This window comes from Mustela putorius, unplaced genomic scaffold (genome assembly GCF_011764305.1).
Source record: "Mustela putorius furo isolate JIRA1106 unplaced genomic scaffold, ASM1176430v1.1 tig00000487_pilon_pilon_pilon, whole genome shotgun sequence".
Taxonomy (NCBI): Eukaryota; Metazoa; Chordata; class Mammalia; order Carnivora; family Mustelidae; genus Mustela; species Mustela putorius.
Window position 1 is genome coordinate 1,159,114 of NW_025421399.1, and position 21,011 is coordinate 1,180,124.

General features: G+C 54.6%; 1 protein-coding gene across 1 annotated transcript; it reads left to right on the forward strand.

Annotated features, from left to right (window-relative positions):
• The first annotated feature begins 369 nt into the window (after nucleotides 1-369).
• On the forward strand, nucleotides 370-20,889 carry LOC101691575 (signal transducer and activator of transcription 5A). The gene is made up of 19 exons (XM_045080707.1): nucleotides 370-509; nucleotides 1,351-1,488; nucleotides 1,822-1,978; nucleotides 3,153-3,242; nucleotides 5,734-5,908; nucleotides 10,649-10,779; nucleotides 11,048-11,199; nucleotides 11,637-11,792; nucleotides 12,216-12,395; nucleotides 14,084-14,171; nucleotides 14,281-14,403; nucleotides 14,771-14,863; nucleotides 15,583-15,789; nucleotides 16,397-16,491; nucleotides 16,586-16,716; nucleotides 17,172-17,327; nucleotides 18,025-18,076; nucleotides 18,407-18,514; nucleotides 19,556-20,889. The coding sequence occupies exons 2-19, from the start codon at nucleotides 1,361-1,363 to the stop codon at nucleotides 19,716-19,718; spliced, it is 2,385 nt and encodes a 794-aa protein (XP_044936642.1). The 5' UTR covers nucleotides 370-509; nucleotides 1,351-1,360; the 3' UTR covers nucleotides 19,719-20,889.
• Nucleotides 20,890-21,011: the final 122 nt, after the last annotated feature.

A 21,011-nucleotide genomic window follows, 5' to 3' on the forward strand; every position in this document is an offset into this window, starting at 1 on the left:
TCTCCCCTCCTCCCTTTTTACAGGTGAGAAAACTGAGGCCTTGGTTTGGGATTTCCAGAGGCCGGGGTTTCCCGGCTCTCCCACCCCCGTATCCCCCACCCCAACCCGGCCACTCCAGCGCCTGCTGCCCGACGGTCCGCGGCTCGCGGGCGAGGGCTGCCTGGGACTCCCGGGGGACCCCGCCGTCGGGGCAGCCCCCACGCGCGGCGCCGCCCAGCCTCGCCGCTAGGGGCCCGGCCGCGGCCGCTGCGCACTCACGGGGGGAGCCAGCGACCGAGGGCGGAGGCAGGGAGGGAGCGACAGAGGCTGGGAGGGGTGTTGGCGAGAGCTCGCGCGCTGTGTATGGTCTATCGGAGGCAGCTGACCTTCGAGGAGGAAATCGCTGCTCTCTGCTCCTTCCTGTAGTAACAGCCGCCGCCGCCGCCGCCGCCGCCGCCGGAGCCCAGGCCCGGAGCGAGAGCCGCGGGGCGGACAGCCGGCCCCGTCGCCGGACGGCTCGGCGCCACCAGGTGGGTGGCCCGCCAGCGGGTCCCGAGCCGCGCGCGCGGAGATGGGGCACTCGACTCCCACCTCGGGCCCGCGCGACCCGGGGCTCGGAGCCCGACGGCCGGCGGGGGCGCGGGGACCGGTGTGCGGGACCGAGAGGGAGCTTTGGCTTCCGCGCGGGGCGCGGGACGCGGGACACTGGACGCGGACGCGGGGAAGAAGCCGAGAGTGGGCGCCGTCCCCGCCCGCGGGGAGCAGGGGGCGCTGTCGGGCCGGACAGTGGGAGAACGCGGGGGTCCGGCTCGGGCGGGGGGAGGCTCCGAAGAGGCAGCCTCTGTCTTCCCAGCCCTCCCTCCTCAACCCCCTCCAGCCACGTGCCGGCGGGGACCGAGCCGTTCCGTGGGAGCCGTCGGTGCCCTAAGTTTGGGCTGGAATAAACCTCCACCCCCCGCCTCCCGCCCAGAAATTGGGACTCGGGGCTCCGGGCTGGGCGGGGGACCGGGGTGGGGGTGGGTTCTTGCAGCCCTCCCTAGAGGGCCCGTGGGCCTCCGCGTCAAGTTTCTCTTTCAGTTTTCTAGCTGTCCCCCCTCCGGGGAAGCCCCGGTGGGGCAAGGGGAGAGGAAGAGGGGGAGGGCACCTGACTTTCAAGAGCCCCTCCCCAAGCCTTAGCGGGTTCCTTGTTGGAGGGCAGGGCGGCCTTTCCCTCCTCACGGCCTTTCTTCCCGCAAAGGAAAGCGTGTCTGTGGGAGGGGAGGAGCCTGGCCTGACCGCCGTCCAGGGACGGGTGGGCATGGTAGGGCCAGAGGCGGGCGCAGCCCTCGCTCCTGTCGAGGAGAATCCTCTGCAGCCCTCTGCTCGCCCTAGGTGAACGGACATGGCGGGCTGGATCCAAGCCCAGCAGCTGCAGGGAGATGCGCTGCGCCAGATGCAGGTGCTGTACGGGCAGCACTTCCCCATCGAGGTTCGGCACTACTTGGCCCAGTGGATTGAGAGCCAGCCATGGTAAGTCCCCTGCCCTGGGCGATCATCTGCGGGGGCCTTACCACAGGCCCGTTGACCTTTAGCGCTCCTCTGTGTTTTGGTGTGATTCTAGCCCTTTCTGCCCCTCCAGCAGAAGGGGTGGTGTCCCTGGGAAAGGGGAACAGGGAAATGGGACCTTGGGAAGGGAGGGGGTGTTTCTAGACCGTGATGCCTGTGGAGTTGCCTAGAACAAGTCTTGTGGGCTCTGGAGTGCCCTTGGTCTGGAGCCTGGGATTTCCAACTCCCTCTTGGTGCCTGACCTCCTTGCCCAAGGAGCCGCCATGGTAGTCTTCTCTCCCCTGCCCTGCCCCCAAGGGATGCCCTCGACCCGGAGAATCCCCAGGACCAAGCCCAGGCCTCCCAGCTCCTGGAGGGCCTGGTGCAGGAGCTGCAGAAGAAGGCGGAGCACCAAGTCGGGGAGGATGGGTTCTTACTGAAGATCAAGCTGGGGCACTATGCTACGCAGCTCCAGGTAGGTGTGAACACGGGCTCATCTGCAGGAAAGCAGTGTCTGCCTTTTCTTTCCAGCAACCGAACCCCTGGGTTTTTTCCTGGCCTGGTCACTGACTCACCGTGTGACCCTGAGCTGATCAGTAACTTTTCTGCTCTTCAATTTCCCCCACCCCCTCTTTCTAAATCAGACCTGTCAGATTCCTTGAGCATGCTACAAAGCGAAGGGTGAGGTATGTTTGTCCCCAACAGAAGGGAGTTGGGTGAAGTGGCATTCGAAACAGATCAAGCGAAAGGGATGGAGGTAGATTGAGTCAAGAGTCCTTTGTTTGACAAAGGAAGACTGAAAGCTCCTAGAAATGAGGAATGAGGCAAGCAGACGTCAGGACTCTCTTAAAGGTGGGAGAGCTGCGGAACTCAGGTGGACAAGGAGCAGAATTGCCCTGGAGGCAAGAGCTGGATAGAAGAGCATTGAATGAAGGATGTAGTTGTACAGTTGTGCCTTCTCCTTCTCTGTGGGGGGTAGGGGAGGTACCAGGGATGATATAGGGGAGAGAGGAGGTTTTTGTGGAAGAAGGAAAGGGGTGTGGGTGGTAATCACAAGTCAAGCATTTATTGGAACTTACTTGTATTCCTCACAGAACCCTTCTTAAATACAAGCAGCAGGGTGCCAGGGAGATAAAAAGTCCATCACAGAAGAGGGAGGAAAAAGGAGAAAGCTGGGAGGAAGAGAAAGGCAAAATAGGAACCCAAGGCCAGGGCAACAGTAGAAAGTACCTTGGCCTTGGCATTGGATTCTCCAAGTCTTGAGTCATCTGCTCAGTTGTTTGCTTCTGGACAAGTACTTAACCTTTCTGAGCATCAGTTTTCTCACCTGCAAAATGGGGCTGATAGTTTCTGTGGACTTCAGGGAATCTGTGCTCTGAAAGTCAAAGGAGACAAAGTAGATTGGAGGAGCTTTGGAAACTTTGGAAACTGGGTTTCTAATGCACTGCAAACCACGTATGAAGAGCTGGGTAGAGGGGAATCGAGTCAAGGAGGGATAGAGGTGTCTGGTGACAGTTCCTGAGGTTTCTTGAGGAAAGCTGAGGCAGAAGGTAGAGGAGAGGAAGTGTGGGGGGGTGCCACATGGCACCGTGGGGGGCCATGATGGGAATGTCAGGAGGCCAATTGTAACTGCTATTGGATTCTTTCAGAACACGTACGACCGCTGTCCCATGGAGCTGGTCCGCTGCATCCGACATATTCTGTACAATGAACAGAGGCTGGTGCGAGAAGCCAACAATGTGAGTGTCCCGTGGGTGTGGGGAGAGGAGCTGGGAAGTCCTTCTACACGCCTTTTTCTGCAGACAAAACTGTATTCTATAAATGCTGACAAGAGAGCACCAAGGAGATAAGGGACATGGGCAAGTGTGAGAAGCAACAGCACATGGTAGTTACAGTCCCTGTACCTTCTCTTCAGGCCCTGGCTTCAGGCCCCCCTGCTCAGTCACTTACTAGCTGTGTGACTTGAATAAGTTACTTAACCTCACTGAGCCTCTGTTTTTTCAGTTGTAAATGGGGCTAGTAACAGTATCTTCCTTATAGAGTTAGTGTCAGGGTTAAATGAGATACTGTGTGGGCCACAGATAGACAAACAGACTAATGAAACAGAAAAGGAAGCCCTATACACACACACACACACACACACACACACACACACACCCTCATTAGACATGGGATCACAAGCCACCAGGGAGAAGAAGTATTTGGCGTTTAATAAATGGTGCTAGGGTTGAAGGGAGAAATGTTCTCTGGTGGTGTCTGTGAGGGGAGGTGGAGTTGAGGTCTGGGTTGGAAGAGAACCCTGGTCAGCTCCAAGAGGTGAGGTCCAGAGAGGCAGGAAGGGACTCATCCCCCAAGCTCTCTAATCATGAAGGCATTGAACATCTGCTTGAACAATGGGACAAATATTATCTTATCTAGAGTAAAAGCAAGATGAATTTCCTTTTTTTTTTTTTAAGATTTTATTTGTTTATTTGACAGAGATCACAAGTAGGCAGAGAGACAGGCAGAGAGAGGGGGAAGCAGGCTCCCTGCTGAGCAGAGAGCCTGATTCGGGGCTTGATCCCAGAACCCTGGGATCATGACCTGAGCCAAAGGCAGAGGCCTTAACCCACTGAGCCACCCAGGCACCCCACAAGATGAATTTCATAAAGTGGCAACACATGGGTAAAGACCACAGAATAGTGCCCAGAACATATTTATTTATTGCAGTGGATGCTGATTTCAGGAATTTTACAGTTCATTCAGTTAACATGTATGGAGGTCCTGTGGTGTCTGACACTGGGCTAGGACTGGACAAACAGACTAAAGCCTGGTCCCTACCTAAAAGGGATTCAAGCAATGATAGATTCTCTAGGAGTGAGTAGGGGTGAGCTTGGTACTAAGGGGGCATATTTGGAAAAAGTACCCAACTCAGACTAGGACAGCCTGGCAGGGGAATGTCTTGAGGACAGGAGTGTCTAAACAGGGGGGAAAGGGGAAGAAGGAAAGGTGAACAAAAGGAACAAGAGTATTATATGTGTGGGCAGGAAGGCAGGAACCATCTGAACACATCTGAAGACCTGTAAGGGGTCAGTGGTATTGGGGAGAAGGGAGCCAGTTGGGGAGCCCCAGTGGGTAAAGCCAGAGAGGAGGCAGAAGCCAGGTCACAAAGAGTCTTCTGGGAAAACTGTTGTAGCCCTTGACTTGTTGCCACCACAGAACTATCTGTAAACATACAAATGAATTCCACTCCAGTTAAGAAATACATGTCTAAAAGAAAATAAAAGAAATACATGTCTACAGCATACGTGTTGTCATGGTCACGAGGAAAATCGTTCCTTCTCCAAACCATCAGGCTGTTCTTGAAAACCTCTGACGTGCTACCCTTTGGGGATTTTGTGGCATACAAGACAGACAAGGTTCTAGCACTTGAGAGCTTATATCCTAGTGCGTGGAGGCAGACAAGATAGAAATAAAAACATAAAGGAATAAGACACTTTCAGATAAGGGTGTGGCTATTTGAAATTGGCCCATCAGAGAAAGCCAATCTGGAAAGGTGCCAGTTGAAATGCCAGCCTTAGGAAGTTTTGGTGTTAGAATGTTCCAGAGAGAAGGAACAACAAGTGCAAAGGCCCTGAGGCGGGAACATGTTTGTGTATTCAAGGAACGGAAAGTACCTGGTGTGCTTGGGCAGCAGTCATGCTGGGGAATGGTGGAGGTAGGCAGAAGCTCTCCGCTAGAGCTAGGGAAGGAGTTTGGATTTTATTCTGAGAACAGTTTACTGGACAGGCCCTGATGACTGACTCTCAGCCAGTTGTGGAAGTAGTAGATCAGACTGGGTCACTTAAATGGCCTTACTTATACCTCCCCTGTAACTTTCCTCAGTTACAAGAAGGTCTTGAGTAAGGACACAGATGCTGTGTGTTCACACAGCCTTGTTCCCTGCTGTGTCCCCAGCACCTCACACGGTCCATGGCATCGGGTCGATGAACGAATGTGGAACAAGGGGTCACCATCATTAGTCTGCAAACCCAGATAACCCCTGGCTGTGCTGAGTTCTACTCTCTCCAAAGAGGGCTTAGATGGACCCTGTTTGGGTGACTCTGGTGGAGGCCAGAGCTACCAACAGAAGTTTCCCCTATCCTTTATGAAGTTGCCATAATCTGCCAGATCCCTTGTGTCCCCCTCCTTTCCAACTCCATACCAGTTCCAACCCGTGCTGCCTGCACTCTCCCCCTGCTATGTCCCCAGGGGAATTCTCCAGCTGGGATCCTGGTTGATGCCATGTCCCAGAAACACCTCCAGATCAACCAGACATTTGAGGAGCTGCGGCTGGTCACACAGGACACAGAGAATGAACTGAAGAAGCTGCAGCAGACCCAGGAGTACTTCATCATCCAGTATCAGGAGAGCCTGCGGATCCAGGGTGAGGCCCGCACGACCGAGGTGGTGTGTGTCACGAGGCCAGGAGTGAGGACCACTCTGTGTGCTCCTGCAGGGTCTGGGCTGTGTCTGTGTCTGTCTCCACAGAGCCTTACCCAAAGCTCTGGAGAAGTAATAGTTCTTACTGAGCTCCTGCTGTGGGCCAGACCCCAAGCTCAGCCCTTTGCGTGCATTTTTCTTTTCTTTTGCATGCATGCTTTTTCAATCCAGACTTTACAATAGTCCCAAGAAGTAGGTAGCTGTATTATTCCTATTTTGTAGATGGTTCTAGTTATGTGGCCTGGATTGCATATTATAAGTTGCAGAACCAGATCTCAACTAGAGATAATGTCGTAAAATCCCAGTACTTTACTAAACAACATTCTCCCCCTGATTGTAGGTATTCAGTGAGTATCTCAATGATTGGATGAACACAGACAAAGTGTTCCCCACTCAGAGGGAGGACTTAGGTGGGGAGTCTTCTGGTTGAACCAGGCTGGGGAGAGGTGGGACTCCAGAAATGCCCCTTCTTGAGCCTCCCCGATAGGAGATGGAACTGGGAAGTGGAGGTGACAGTGAAACATTGTCCTGTCTCCTAGGTCTGTAGTTAGCCAGTGGCTATTGTGATAAGTGTGTGGGGAAAGAAAATTTAACTCAGAGCATATTAACTCCCAGTACGATTTGAGGAGTCTTGAGACCTGGCGCATTGTCCCCCAACTCCAGACTGACCCCAGAGGTGTTCCATCCCATCCTCTGGAGAACAGGAATTGTCAAGCTGCCTTTCCTTTTATTCTTCTTTCTCTGGCTTCTTAAGGTAAAGCCGTAGGCCATTGACTTTAGACCTTTCTTCTTTTCTGATACACATTTTCAGAGCTTTAAATTTCCCTCCGATCAACGCTTTAGCTGCATTTCATGATTTTAACGATGCTGTATATTCATTATTATTCAGTTTTGAAATTTCTTTTCTGAATAATTATTTTGTCCACACATTATTTAGGAGTATATTGTTTAATTTCCAAGTATTGGGGTTTTTCCCCTTTTATGTCATACTGTTATTGATTTGGTTTGCATTTTATTTTTGAATTCCACCATTGTCAGAGAACATACTCTAAATGATCTCAGTTCTTTTAAATTTATTGAGACATGTTTTATGGCCCAGTGTATACTGTATCTTGGTGAATGTATCTTGTGGACTTCAAAAGAGTGCATGTCTCACCATTGTTTCATTTAAAAGTAGCAATTTTAAGTTAAATAATGTTAACATAAGAAAGTTTTACTAAAAAAGTCACCCAAACCAACGTCTGTATTTTCCAAAACAAAGTTTAGTAAGAAGCATTGCTTTAGATTTTTACATATCTCTTTAATGTGAGGCTTAATAGGAGATACCTAGGTCTTGCTTTCTTTTTTTAAAAGATTTTATTTATTTATTTGACAGAGATCACAAGTAGGCAGAGAGGCAGGCCAGGGTGGGTGGGGGAAGCAGGCTCCCCGTTGAGCAGAGAGCCTGATGTGGGACTCCATCCCAGGGCCCTGGGATCATGACCCGAGCAGAAGGCAGAGGCTCAACCCACTGAGCCACCCAGGCGCCCTGGGTCTTGCTTTCAATCTACTATGATATCACATATCTTGAAACCTTTAGAAAATGTCACTGTATGTCTATAAGAGATTGAAAGAGAAAAAGGCGAGTAAGGTCTTCTGTCCTCATAAAAACAGTTTTGACTTTGTAGGCTGCCAGTAGAGTTCTTGAGAACCCTCTAGAGATCCCTAGTCCACACTTTGAGAACCACTGTGATCTCAGTCTTGATTGATTGATTGATTTCTTTTTTTTTTTTTTACCTAATTGTTCTATCAAATGGTGAAAGAGAAGGACCAAAATCTCCTATTAGATTGTGGAATTGTCCGCTTCTTATTTCTGTAAATATTTTGTGTATTTTGAAGCTTTGTTATTAGATGCATATAAGTTTATGATTATAATATCTTTCTGATTGACTGATACCGTAATAACTATGAAATGCCCTTCTTGATCTCTGGTAATACCTTTTGCTTTGAAGTCTACTTCAGCCTTCTTATTCTATATAGCCACAAGGCATCTTGATAACATGTTTTTTAAATTTAAAATGTGGATACCATATCATTGATTCTTGCTTTTATGAGTATTCTGACAATTTCTGCTTTTAATAGAGATGTTTAGTCCACTAATATTTAACATACTATTTAATACAGTTGCACTGGGATCTACATTTTAATGTTTATTTTCTGCTTTCTCCCTAAATTTTTAATTATTTTCTTCCATTCCTCCCTTTTTAAAACTATTTGAATTTTTTTTTAGAATGCTGTTATGCTGTTTTATTTCTTTTTAAGATTTATTTAGTTATTTACTAGAGAGAGAGAGAGAAAGAGAGAGCATGCGGGGTTTGGGGCAGGGGGAGAAGGAGAGAAGCAGACTCCCGGTTGAGTGCAGAGCCCCATGCAGGGCTCTATCTCAGGACCCTGAGATCATGACCTGAGCAGAAATCAAGAGTCTGATGCTTAGTTGGCTGAACCACCCAGGTGCCCCTATGCTGTTTTAATTTAACTATTTAAGTTCTCCTCACCCTGCTCTGTCAGTGTTTCCCATACTCTGAATTCCTCAACGCATTGCCAGAATCATAGTAGGTGTTAAGTAAATGTTGGTGGTATGATTCTAGCATGTCTTCCTCTGAATCCATCTTGGACTGACCCCAGAGAAAGGGTGGACCTCTTCGTAGATTAAGGAACAGGAGAATTCAGGCTGTCGGGTTTTTGGTTTGTTTGTTTGTTTTAAGATTTTATTTATTTATTAGAGAGAGAGAGAACATGTGAGGGGAGGAGCAGAGGAAGAGGGAAAAGCAGACTCCCCATTGAGCACAGAGCCTGTTGCAAGGCTCTTTCTCAAGACCCTGAGATCATGACCTGAGCAAAAGCCACACGTTCTGCCCCAGGCTGTCAGTTCTAACCCCAGTCTTTGATGGTTGATAGAACTTCCAGTCCCCTTCTTGGGTTTTCTGTTTCCTATTTATGGGTTTGCATTAGATTCTGCTTTGGGTTTCTACCCATCATGCAATGTCAGTTCAGTCTCCTTTATCAAGTTGACTCATCAGAAACACAGACTATTGTTCTGTTTGTGCAAGAGAAGGCTCAACTCCCTCCAGTGGAGCAGAGAATTGCCTCCCATCTCCTGACCTCCCTTCCAGAAGCTTCCACAAAGTGCCAGGAGAGACCTAAGTGGGTCACTGGCCTTAGGGAGGTTGGGTCCAGGTATGGGGATCACCAGCACCCCCTGTGGGTGGCAGGATTTCTGAGGTGGCCTCAGACTACTCTGCTGTGTGCCACGGCTGGACGGTAGTCTTCTCTCTCAGTCCCCAGTCATGGGATCAGAACCGTATTTCTAGTTCTCCTCCAGTGCTAGGGTTTCCCGGGCTGTCTTGAGTTGCTTTCGTCTGTCCCAGCTTGTGTGTCCATGAGGCAGGGCCTCGGTCAGTGTGACATGGCCCTTGACCACAACATGCTGATGCTCCCATCTCCTTGTCTCAGCCCAAGTGAGGACACTGGGATACTCAGCAAGACGCTGGGCAGGCCGTGATAATCCCAGCGTGGAGGACAGTGGTTACCTTTGGAGGCTGGGATGGGTTGGCAAGCAGGGAAGGACATACAGGTGGCTTTCCTGTGGTTTCTTCAGCTGGGTTATAATACACAGATGTTCCTTGCATCACTCTTTCTACCTTCCCTGGGTCTGAAGTATTTCATAATAGATTTTTGGTAAAATGGTAGGGAGGCCTCCCTGACTCCCACTTTGTGCCATGGATGAGAGCCCCACGCTAGCGTGGAGAGAAGCTGCCTCCCTGTCCTGAGAGAATCTTGCTGTTTCTGTGTTGCTGCCAGTGGGCGCTGGACATTCCCTTCCTCTCGCCACCTTCTCCTTCTGTCCCTGTGTGTGCCTGTCTGTGCCTCTCCATCTCCTTCTGGTTGGTCCGCTGAGCTCACAGTCACCCAGCCTGGACAAACCAACATATTAGGCCCCTGCCAGCACTTGGAGAAACCCCTTGTTCCAGAGGAGAGGCTGCTGGGCTCCTGGGGGGGGACAGAGCCTGTGGGGCGGGGACTTCCCTAGGCGGTCCTTCTGTGGCGGTGGGACTGAACAGCCCTTTGTCTCTGGCACCCTGTAACCTGCACTGGAAACCACTGCCCAGGAAGGACCAGCTCTGACCTTCAGGGTCCACGAGCTGGGAGATTCCTTGAGCCTTTGGGGGATCATCCCTTATTTATTCCTTGTCGACTCACTGAAGCAGGGGCCAAGATTCTCCCATTTTGCACATGGGTAAACTGAGGCCCAGAAGAGGGAAATGATTTGCCCGAGGTTCCCCAGTTAGTAAACGGTGAGGGCACACATCGAACCAGGCAGCAAGGCTCCACGCTGGACCCCCGTGTGGCATGAGGAGGTCTGGGCAGGCAGCTGTGTAGACTAAGATGGGAAGGGAGGCCTCAGGGGGCTGTGCCCCCAGGCTTCCATCTGTACAGTCCCTAAAGGTGAGATCACAGTTGAGAGACCAGGGCCGAGAGCCCGCTCAGGTCTGGCTCCCTTGGCTGCTGGAGCCCCAAGTAGCCATCGGTCTAATGTTGGGCAGACCCTCAGGGCCTTGCCTCCAGAACAGGTATTGGTGTTCTACTGGGCTTCCTGCAGGAAGCCAGGAAATGATGGTCGCGGGTGTCCCATCGCCTCTTCTAGCTCAGTTTGCTGGGTTGGCCCAGCTGAGTCCCCAGGAGCGTCTGAGCCGGGAGACTGCCCTCCAGCAGAAGCAGGTGTCCCTGGAGGCCTGGCTGCAGCATGAGGCCCAGACGCTGCAGCAGTACCGCGTGGTAAGTGCAGTCTGCGTCCTCTGCTCCCAAGCGCGGAGGCCCACATCCCGGGCCATCCGGGGAGCCCGAGAGAGGGCTAGGGCCGGGAGGAGAGCGGGACCCTGGAGAGCTGGAGGCCAGAACCTTCTTTCCTGTGGGGAGCATGTGAGGCAGAGCGGGTTTGGGAGAGGGGAGGGCCTGTGCCCAAGGCCTGGTCCGAGCCCTGCCTCCCGAGTGAGGGCTGTTCTGTGGGATCCCAGAAGAGCCTGCTGTCCCCACCTGCCTTCAGGAGCTGGCTGAGAAGCACCAGAAGACCCTGCAGCTGCTGCGGAAGCAGCAGACCATCATTCTGGACGATGAGCTGATCCAGTGGAAGCGGCGGCAACAGCTGGCAGGGAACGGAGGGCCCCCCGAGGGCAGCCTGGACGTGCTGCAGTCCTGGTAATGGTGTTTGGGGGTGGCTGGGGGCAGGGGCGTTGCTTCTGGTGACTCCTTGAGCAGTCAGCTCTCTGTGCTGCAGCAAGGCTTAGTTCACCGAGGGTTCTGGCTCCTGATGCCGGCTTTGGGGCCCCCGTCATGTGCCCTGTGCCCAGGAAGGGAGTTCCTGTGCTGGGGAGGGGACAGGGCTGGGTATGCAGAGTGAAGCCTCAGGCAGAGCGGACCGGTTCCGGGGTGCTGGTCCCGCGCAGCTCTGTGTTCCTGAAAGGCGGGGGGCACTCTGCTTTGGGGTCAGGAGTGGTGGCTGAGGTGCAGAACCTTCCAGGAGGAGGGAGGAGCTGGGTCTTGGGGCGTTCTCCCCAGACTAGGGCCTCTCGGCCTCGAGCCTGGGGCGTGGGGTGATACCATTGTCCTCCCGGTGGCCTGGGGCTCCCGTGCAGGTGTGAGAAGTTGGCCGAGATCATCTGGCAGAACCGGCAGCAGATCCGCAGGGCTGAGCACCTCTGCCAGCAGCTGCCCATCCCCGGCCCAGTGGAGGAGATGCTGGCTGAGGTCAACGCCACTATCACAGACATCATCTCAGCCCTGGTGACCAGGTGATTGCTGCCTCCAGTACGCCTAGCCCCTGGGTGGTTGGCATGGAGCAGGCCAGGGATGCTCTGCCCACCGGGGTTGTGGTAGGGAGGCTCTCGTTGGAATCCTTGTCTCTTTTGCCTTGGGTCCCCATCCCTCTCTGTCCTCAGTTGCAGTGGCTGCTTGGTGTTGACCTTGCCCAGTCTCTGTTGTGGACGCTCCATGGACTACCCTTGTCCGCCCCCCAGCTTGGGCCAGCTGCTGAGTCATGTCACTGCCTCCCCTCCCACCACCTCTTCTGACTCTCGGTGTCCTCCCTGGGAACAGGAGCTGTGCCGTGTGCCCTTCCTTTGCCTGCCGAGCCCCGGTAGCCTCCCCACGTCTGTGGGCAGACCCTGTCCCCTGAGTCAGCATCATGTGTGGTCTGGTCCCTTGTGTCCCCGCAGCACGTTCATCATTGAGAAGCAGCCCCCTCAGGTCCTGAAGACCCAGACCAAGTTTGCAGCGACGGTGCGCCTGCTGGTGGGCGGGAAGCTGAACGTGCACATGAACCCCCCCCAGGTGAAGGCCACCATCATCAGCGAGCAGCAGGCCAAGTCGCTGCTCAAGAACGAGAACACCCGCAAGTACGCGTTTCTCTCTGCTCCCTACGGTCTGGACTGGGAGTGCCTGTCTGTTCTGTACCTAAGGTTCTGGGTGATGGAGGCAGCTCAGCCTCCCTCCCTACAGCCGTGGTGCAGTGTCTCTCCGGTTCTTTCTGTCTGTCCTGGGATACACGTTGTGCTTCTTGACATGTAGTAGGTCAACATGGATTGCACTGTTGGCTTGTTCTGGTACCTGTGCTAATCCCTGGGACAGAGCTGCAATCCACACCGTACTTGGCTCTGTCTTCTTCGCCTAGCCCCCGCAGAGCTAGCAGTGGTCATGAGAAGGGGAGTGTGCACCAGGGGAGACAGAAGGCACCGTGGAAGTGGGTCGCGCTGGGGGCGGGGCAGAATGACAGTGTCAGGTCGTGGGATGAATGGGAGCAGCTAGGGAGAGCGTGCTGGGGCGGCCGGGGAGACTCTCAGATAGAAAACATGGGCCTTATCCGCAAGGAGAGTGTAGGAAAGATGACTGTGGCTGGAGAACCCAGGGTGGGATCTGGGGATCAGGGCAGGCCCGCACGAAGGATGCAGTGAATGAGGGAGAGACTGGGTGAAGTGGGAGACTGGGTCGTGTGTATTGAGAGCCTACTGTGGCATCTGGGAATAGGATGATAAAGAAGCCAGAGAGGTTCTCCTGTTCTTAGAGCTTACATTTTGGCTGGGGAAGGAGACAGTTCTATGCTTGTGGTAATCCTGTAGTGTCAAAAAGCGATAGACTCTAGAAAGAAAATGAAAACAGTGACATCATGGCATCCAGATAGATGTTACCTCACCACGTGAGGGGCCACAGAAGGCCTTTCTGAGGAGATGTTTGAGTTGAGACCTAAACAAGAGGGTTCGGGGCACCCGGAAGAGCGGGTGCCCAAGTCCTGAGGTAGCACCAAGTTTGCGTGTTTGGCAAACAGATAAGGCGGCCTGGATTGCTTGTCCTGAGTGAGGGGAGAGGAACCCAAGAGGCCAGGGAGCCAGGCTGGGTTTGACCCCAGGGTCCTTGTAGGCTGTGGTCATGGTTATTATTTTTTTTTCATTTTTTAAAAAATTTATTTATTTGACAGAAATCACAAGTAGGCAGAGAGGCAGAGAGGGGAAGCAGGCTCCCTGCTGAGCAGAGAGCCCAGTGCGGAGCTTGATCCCAGGACCCTGAGATCATGACCCAAGCCGAAGGCAGAGGCCTTAACCCACTGAGCCACCCAGGCGCCCCTGGTCATGGTTATTATTTTAGCTGCACCAGAAGCTGTCAGAGCCGAAGGCCCCTGCATCAGTCTCAATGCCGACAGAATTGTTAACCTAATGATAGAGACCCAGAGCCCACCCTTGAAGACTTTGCTTTACACTCAGGCCTGAGACATGGAGAGAGAGAGCACGAGCAGGGAGAGGGCAGAGGGAGAACCAGAGGGGAGAGGGGCAAGCAGACTCCACACTGAGCAGGGAGCCCCACGCAGGACTTGATCCTGGGACCCTGCAATCACAACCTGAGCCAAAATCAAGAGTTGTCCACTTACCCGACTGAGCCACCCAGGCGCCCAGAGGGGAACACTCAAAGGGGAAGGGGGGGGCAGCTTCTCATGGCTGGGCTTTCGGGCATGAACACTGGGCCCAGGGCACACAGAGAGCCACCCCCCTGGCCTGGGGCCCACGTGGCTGTGGGGGTCACCTCTCCTTCGCAGCGAGTGCAGTGGCGAGATCCTGAACAACTGCTGTGTGATGGAGTATCACCAGGCCACCGGCACCCTCAGCGCTCACTTCAGGAACATGGTGAGTCCAGGGCCTGATCCCTGAGGGGAGTCCGTCCCCCCGCCCCCGGGGCCGAGTCCCCATAACCAGCCACTTTTTCCTCGTCCCCCTCTGCCCTCCCCCACCACAGTCACTAAAGAGGATTAAGCGGGCTGACCGGAGGGGCGCGGAGTCTGTGACGGAGGAGAAATTCACGGTCCTGTTTGAGTCTCAGTTCAGCGTTGGCAGCAATGAGCTTGTGTTCCAGGTGAAGGTGAGGCCTCGCTCTCCCATCCCCCACAGGTCACCCAGAAAGGTGGAGACTTCCCTGAGGCCACCTGACTGGTTTGGGAAAGCCAGAGAGCTCTGAATGCTCACACAGTCATGGCCCATTGGCCCATGTAGCCCAGAAGGCTCTCAGAAAACCTGTTTCACTCTGCTGGTGCGTGCTTGCTGTGTTCTCATCTGGGGCCGGCCACAGAGCTTAAGTAATGGGCCAAGAAGAACTAGGTTTGGGGTTTTTTGTTTGTTTAGTTTTGCTTTGGTGTCATTGGGAGGTTTCGTGGGTGGGATCGAGGGTGAGGAATGAGGGCTCGGTGTGGTCGTGTGCCTGCTACACTCATTCCTGTGACTCCCGTTAGACTCTGTCCCTTCCCGTGGTTGTCATCGTTCACGGCAGCCAGGACCACAATGCAACCGCCACCGTGCTGTGGGACAATGCCTTTGCCGAGCCGGTGAGTCCTCATGGGACCCCCATCTCAGCACCCCCTATCCTGGAGTCTCCCTGGATCGGCCCCAAGCCGTGGTCCCCTGTCAACCTTAGGGCCCCACCGGAGCTGAGGTGCGGTAAGGGACAGCTCACGTGAGCTTGTTGCCTGTGGCATGTCCGTAGGCTTCGTCTGGGTTCCAGGTCTCAGGAGGGGGATTTCCTAGGTCTATGAGCTTAGCTGTTGGGCTCTGGTCTCTGATCTTCCTTCTGCTTATGGTTTGGGTCCCTGACCTCTATCCCAGGCCCCTGGTCTGGGTCTCTATCACCATCTGCCCACCCCTGCTGCCCTGCCTTTTCTTTTCTCTTCTCTTCTCTTTTTTCTTTTCATTTCTTTTCTTTTTTAAGATTTTGTTTTTATTTGAGAGCGCATGTGTGAGAGAAAGCACAAATAGGGGGTGGGGATAAGCAGGTCCCACACCGAGCAGGGAGCCCAATGCAGGGCTCCATCCCAGGACCCTGAGATCATGACCTGAGCAGAAGGCAGATGCTCAACTGACTGAGCCACCCAGGCGCCCACCGCCCTGCCTTTCTTTTTCTTGTATTTGTGTCTCCTTTTCTGGGTCTTTCTTAGTCTTCTTTGTCTCTTGGTGTCTGTGGGCCTGAGAGTGTGGGTGTGTGCACGGGTGCGCGTGCGTGTAAATATTTCCTACTCCCTCGGTCTGCTTTCTCTTCCCTCCGCCTCAGGGCAGGGTGCCATTCGCCGTGCCCGACAAAGTGCTGTGGCCGCAGCTGTGTGAGGCTCTCAACATGAAATTCAAGGCCGAAGTGCAGAGCAACCGCGGCCTGACCAAGGAGAACCTCGTGTTCCTGGCCCAGAAACTGTTCAACAGCAGCAGCAGCCACCTTGAAGACTATAATGGCATGTCCGTGTCCTGGTCCCAGTTCAACAGGGTGAGGGACCTGCCACCAGCTGCCTGCCCGGGGCCACCTGTGCCCCGCCAGGCTTTCCCCACCTCACAGACACTTTCGTTCCTGGCCTCGGTCAGCAAACCCCCTCTCCATCCCGACCTGCCCTCTCCTACAGCCAGAAGAGACGGGGGCTAATACACCAGGGAACGGAGGCAGGGGTAGCAGGAAACTGCACAGAGCTCTTTGAGCCGGAGCAGGACAGTGGAAGGAACCCGGGGCTGGGAGTCTGGATCCTTGAGTTCCTGCCCTAGGTTGGTTAACTAAGTGGCCAGGTCCTTCCTTTCTCTGTGCCTCAGTTTCCCCTTCTGTCCACTGGGGACAGAAGTGACTTTGGAGGTCTCAGCTTGCACAATTTTGGACACCTCCTACCCCTGCCCCTGTGCCTGAGAGGCAAAAGGCAGGTTTAGTCTCTCGTTCCCAGGCTGCAGGCTGGGGGCTGTGTCCATTTATGGCCCACTGGAGTGCAGGGCGAGTAGGGTGAGGGATTGGGAGAGGTTTCCCTGAGGACAAGTTGGCACAGACTATTCCCTGGGTCACCCGTGATGATGGGGCCACAAACCCTGACTTGGGGTTTCCTGGGGACTCTCAGGAGAACTTGCTGGGCTGGAACTACACCTTCTGGCAGTGGTTTGATGGGGTCATGGAGGTGCTGAAGAAGCATCACAAGCCCCATTGGAATGACGGGTGAGGAATGGGGGGCCCCGGGAGTGGGAGGCCATGGGCTCAGGGCACAGGAGATGCTGGACTGGTAATGACACTCTATGCTCCATGCACCCAGGGCCATCCTAGGTTTTGTGAACAAGCAACAGGCCCATGACCTGCTCATCAACAAGCCCGATGGGACCTTTTTATTACGCTTTAGCGACTCCGAAATCGGGGGCATCACCATTGCCTGGAAGTTTGACTCTCGTGAGTGCCCTGGCTCCCATTTCCTTGCTCCCCATTCCCCATCAGGTCTGCATCCTTAAATGGTTTCCCCAGGGGAAAGACTGGAACTGAACGCAGAAGTAGGGGATAACTGTTGCTCAGAAATACATTCCCTTTCTACCATTTTCCATCATGGAGAACTTAAGATCACTGGCCCTGTGGCCTCCAAGAGCCACTGGGGTACTCCTTCAGAGGTTCTGAGTTCTCCCTTCTCTGCCCTGACCTAGTGTTGCTGGCGTCTACTTGCTTGGTTCGCTGGGAGAATGTTCCCTTGGTCACTTGCACACCCTGTGCCAAGGAGTTCCAGACAAGGTGGAGGGTTGCTGTGCAGACTAGTAAAAACCCAGATGTCTCCACACACCAGATCTCAAACCCCATAACCCTGACCCTTCTCCCGAGGGTGGTGGGTAGTGGGAATGAGCTCGTCCTTTTCACAGCTGACCGCAACCTGTGGAACCTGAAGCCATTCACCACGCGGGACTTCTCCATTCGGTCGCTGGCTGACCGACTAGGGGACCTGAGCTATCTCATCTACGTATTTCCCGACCGGCCCAAGGACGAGGTCTTCTCCAAGTACTACACCCCTGTGCTCGGTGCGTCCTGCCCTGGTACTCCTGGGCCCTTCCGCAGCCTGTGGGCAAAGCTCTTGGGGCAAGACAGCAGGGACTCCCCATGAAGAGCCCCAGGGCCATGTCCCCCATGGGCTTGGTCGGTGGCTTGGTGTGGGGCCCATAGAGGGGATTTCAGGGCTCACAACTGAGAGGGAAAACAAAACCTCTGACCCAGCTTTCTTCTCTGCAAAGTGGAAAGCTGGGTGGATTCTCACTTCTGCACCCTTGGAGGACGAAGGGGCAGAGCTGGCCAGGATAATGATACCCACAGATAATGCACTACTCCCATCTTCATCAGCTGCTCTCATGGCTCCCACCCTCAAATCTGCCCCCAAGTTGAATAAGGGAAGCAAAATTGACAGGTTTTTCCTCTTCAACTTGTCCCCAGTCCACTGTTGCGTTTGCTGCTTGGCATTGGTTCTGCTTCCTTGGCAGGGGTGGGGTGATGAGAGAGCGAGCAAAGGACCAGAAAAGAAAGGAGGAGGAAGGAGGAGATTGGAGTGAGGGGTCTGGGTGGCCCTTGGACGGGGTCCACGGGCAGGTGTTTATAGGAGTCTGGGGAAATCTCATCACCGCTGAGGCCTCACAGTGATTGGGTAGGAGGCACACTGCATGCCGTGGGCTTCCACTACCTGGGAGCTCCCGGAGGCTGGTTCTCATCATGCTCCCCCCTTGGCAGCTAAAGCAGTGGATGGATATGTGAAGCCACAGATCAAGCAAGTGGTCCCTGAGTAAGTACCCAGGGTCTGGCTCTGGTCTCCTGCTGCCTCCTCTCTCCCCCAGCCCCCCTCACCGCTAAGCCCTGCTCTGCCCACTCACCAGCCCTGTGTAGCCCAGCCCTTTCTTCCCCCCTAAAACCTGGCTTAGCCCTGGAGAGGGAACTGGGCTTAGTCTCAATGGGACCAGGACCCAGGGCCCCACTCGAGCTGGAGTCCCAGGCCCAGTGGGCACTTTGCCCTTCCACACCCCCCCCAAAATGTAAAAAGGCCCCCCCACCCAAACCCTCCCCAGGGCAGCTGCTGCCCGGAGGCCGCTGAGGCTCTGCCGTGTTTCTCCTGCAGGTTTGTGAATGCGTCTGCAGACTCTGCCGGGGGCAGCGCCACCTACATGGACCAGGCCCCCTCCCCAGCCGTGTGCCCCCCGGCTCATTATAACATGTACCCCCAGAAGTAAGTTGTGTTCTGATGGGGCTCTGTGGGGAGGTACTGTGCACTTGGTCTCAGGCCGGGCCCCCAGAGGGCTGGTGGGCAAAGGGCCGCAGAGCTCCTGTGGGTTCGAGACCACCCAAGCAGGGCTCAGGCCCAGGAGCAGAGAGGGAGATCAGCCAGTAAAAATGCAGAGCATAAGCTACATGTAGCAGGGTCCTTGCTTTGGTGCTGACTAGCTGTGTGACCTTGGGGAAATGATTGAGCCTCCCAGATGCTCAGTTTCCTCCTCTGTAAAAGGGAGGCAAGAACACCTACCCCATGGGATGGGAGTGGGGGGCGGGACTGAGTCAGGTTACACATTTAGCTCTGGGAGGCTGTTGCAAAGGTAGCTATGGAAGGGGCAGTTGTTGTCAGGAGTTGGATGGGGAGGGGTATCACTTGCTCCTTTCTGGAGGTCCCAGAGAATTCATTCTCTGCTGAGCTGTGGGTGGCCCCAGCTGGGTGTTTGGGTGCTTGGGAGGCACAGGCTGCACTGGGATGACCCTAGGCCTGAGAGTCACAAAGACTGGAATTCCAGTCCTGAATCCAGTTGCCAGCCAGGTGGCCCAGAGCGAGTTTCCAGACATGGCCGAGTCTCAGGTCCCCCCTCTGTGGAGTTTGAGCAAATACGGGGCCTTAACCGAAGGCTAAGGACTGGGGTCACGTGGTTTAAAGGCCCCGCCCCTTGCAGGTGATCGGCACCTGGAGCCCATGATTGGGTGGTCTAGCGTCTCAGTGGGCAGGATTCACTGACCCAACTACCTCGTTTTGCGGAGGAGGACAGGAACAGGGGAGAGGGACTCTGATCCCCCTCAGTGAGGCAGGGAGAGTTGAGACTAGAGCTTGAGTATCTGTCTGTCAATAAGCCATGACACGGTTTCAGCTTGAGGTCGGGGGTGGGGGTGGGGGGCGGAGGGGCATCCCACCAGAGCCAGTCCTGTTCCCATGAGACCATGGTCTGAATAGGGAGGGGGCCAGAGGCATGCCAGCTCCCTCCGACCTCCTTCTCCCCCTCTCTCCCAGCCCTGACGCCGTCCTTGACCAGGATGGAGAATTTGACCTGGATGAGACCATGGACGTGGCCCGGCACGTGGAGGAACTCCTGCGCCGCCGGATGGACGGTCTGGACCCCCGCCTCTCCCCGCCCGCTGGTCTTTTCACCTCGGCCCGAGGCTCGCTCTCATGAACATTCGAATCCCACGCATTTGGAAACAACACAGTGTGAAGGGGTCGTGTTAATGGGGATTTTAGTGTCTCTGTGCATACTGATGCCTCCGCCCGTGCACGTGTGCGCGCGCACGCACGAGGTGTACCTGCCTCGCCTTCGCCCTCCTGGGCTGCGGTGGCAGGAACCACCAGCTTGCTGCTCAAATCAAGGTCCCCACGAGCCCACCGGGCCTGTGACTGTTATGGGAGGGGCTCTGCTTTTGCTGCTGTCGCAGGTACTCGAGGCGATGCAGGTCCCCTGTTCCTGCGGGGGGGGGGGGGTCCTTTCCTGCTCGGTAATGCCTCCGAGCTTAAGTCATGCTCCGGAGTTAGCAGCTTTGGCTCCCAAACGTGTGTGCGCGTGTTTTGGGTGTGCTGTCCATTGTCATGCACGTATGTTGATCTATTGGTTCTCTTTCCCTCAGGAGGGAGGCTGGGCTTGTTTTGAGTAATATTTTGTATTTTATCTAATGACATATGGACTGGAGACTGTTGTTCGGGTCTGTCAGAGCTGCTCCGAAGTCAGAGCTGCTTGGTCTCCGGGCCTCCTGGCCTCCGGGCCTTCCAGTCTCCAGCCAGGGGACCTGTGCTTCATGTCTGTGGTGCTGTTGCCCAGTCCTGCTGTCTTTTCCCGTGATCACCTCCCCCCCATCAGGCCACAGCTTTCTTTCCCTGAGGCTCTGCAACCTTGCTCCCAGGAGAGGTAGGAGAGGGGCAGGAGCTGATATAAGACGCGGGGGGGGGGGGGGGGGTGAACAGAGGGCCAGGGACTTGCGGGGCTGACCCCCTCTCCTCCTGGGGAAAAAAACCTGCAGTGAGAGACTGCCGCAGAGCCACTTGCTACGTGCCTGTGGAATGCTGAGTGAGGGGTGAAAGCTGATCTCGTTCCCTTCTGCCTGGTGGACCCGGACCAGGCCTCATCACAGCTGCAGAACGCTGAGGTCTGAGAAGGCCTTGCTCCTAGCCTCGAGTGCTCGTCCCTCTGGGGCACTGTGACCTACAGCCGGGGCAGCTGGTGGCATAGGTTCGGAGTCCGAGGTTTAAACATCCCGAGGGAAGGTGGGGACCAGAAGAGGGATCCTTGTGTACTTTGTACATAGGCCACATATTTGTGTAAACAGTGTTTTGAAATAAAGTATTTTTTTCATAAATTTGCTGGCCTGGCTCTTGGGTGGGCAGACCTGGGTAATGGGGACCCCAGCGGTGGGCTTGTCTTGTTGTTTCCCTCCCGTGTGGCTGATGCTGTCATGTTTCCAAAGCTACCACTCCGCTC

Bases quoted from the DNA above. Each gene is read 5' to 3' on its own strand.
- LOC101691575 (XM_045080707.1), top strand. From the start codon at position 1,361: ATGGCGGGCTGGATCCAAGCCCAGCAGCTGCAGGGAGATGCGCTGCGC. The intron at 5,909-10,648 runs GTGAGGCCCGCA...CGCCTCTTCTAG, and splicing joins GGAGAGCCTGCGGATCCAGG to CTCAGTTTGCTGGGTTGGCC. The intron at 11,200-11,636 runs GTAATGGTGTTT...GCTCCCGTGCAG, and splicing joins CTGGACGTGCTGCAGTCCTG to GTGTGAGAAGTTGGCCGAGA.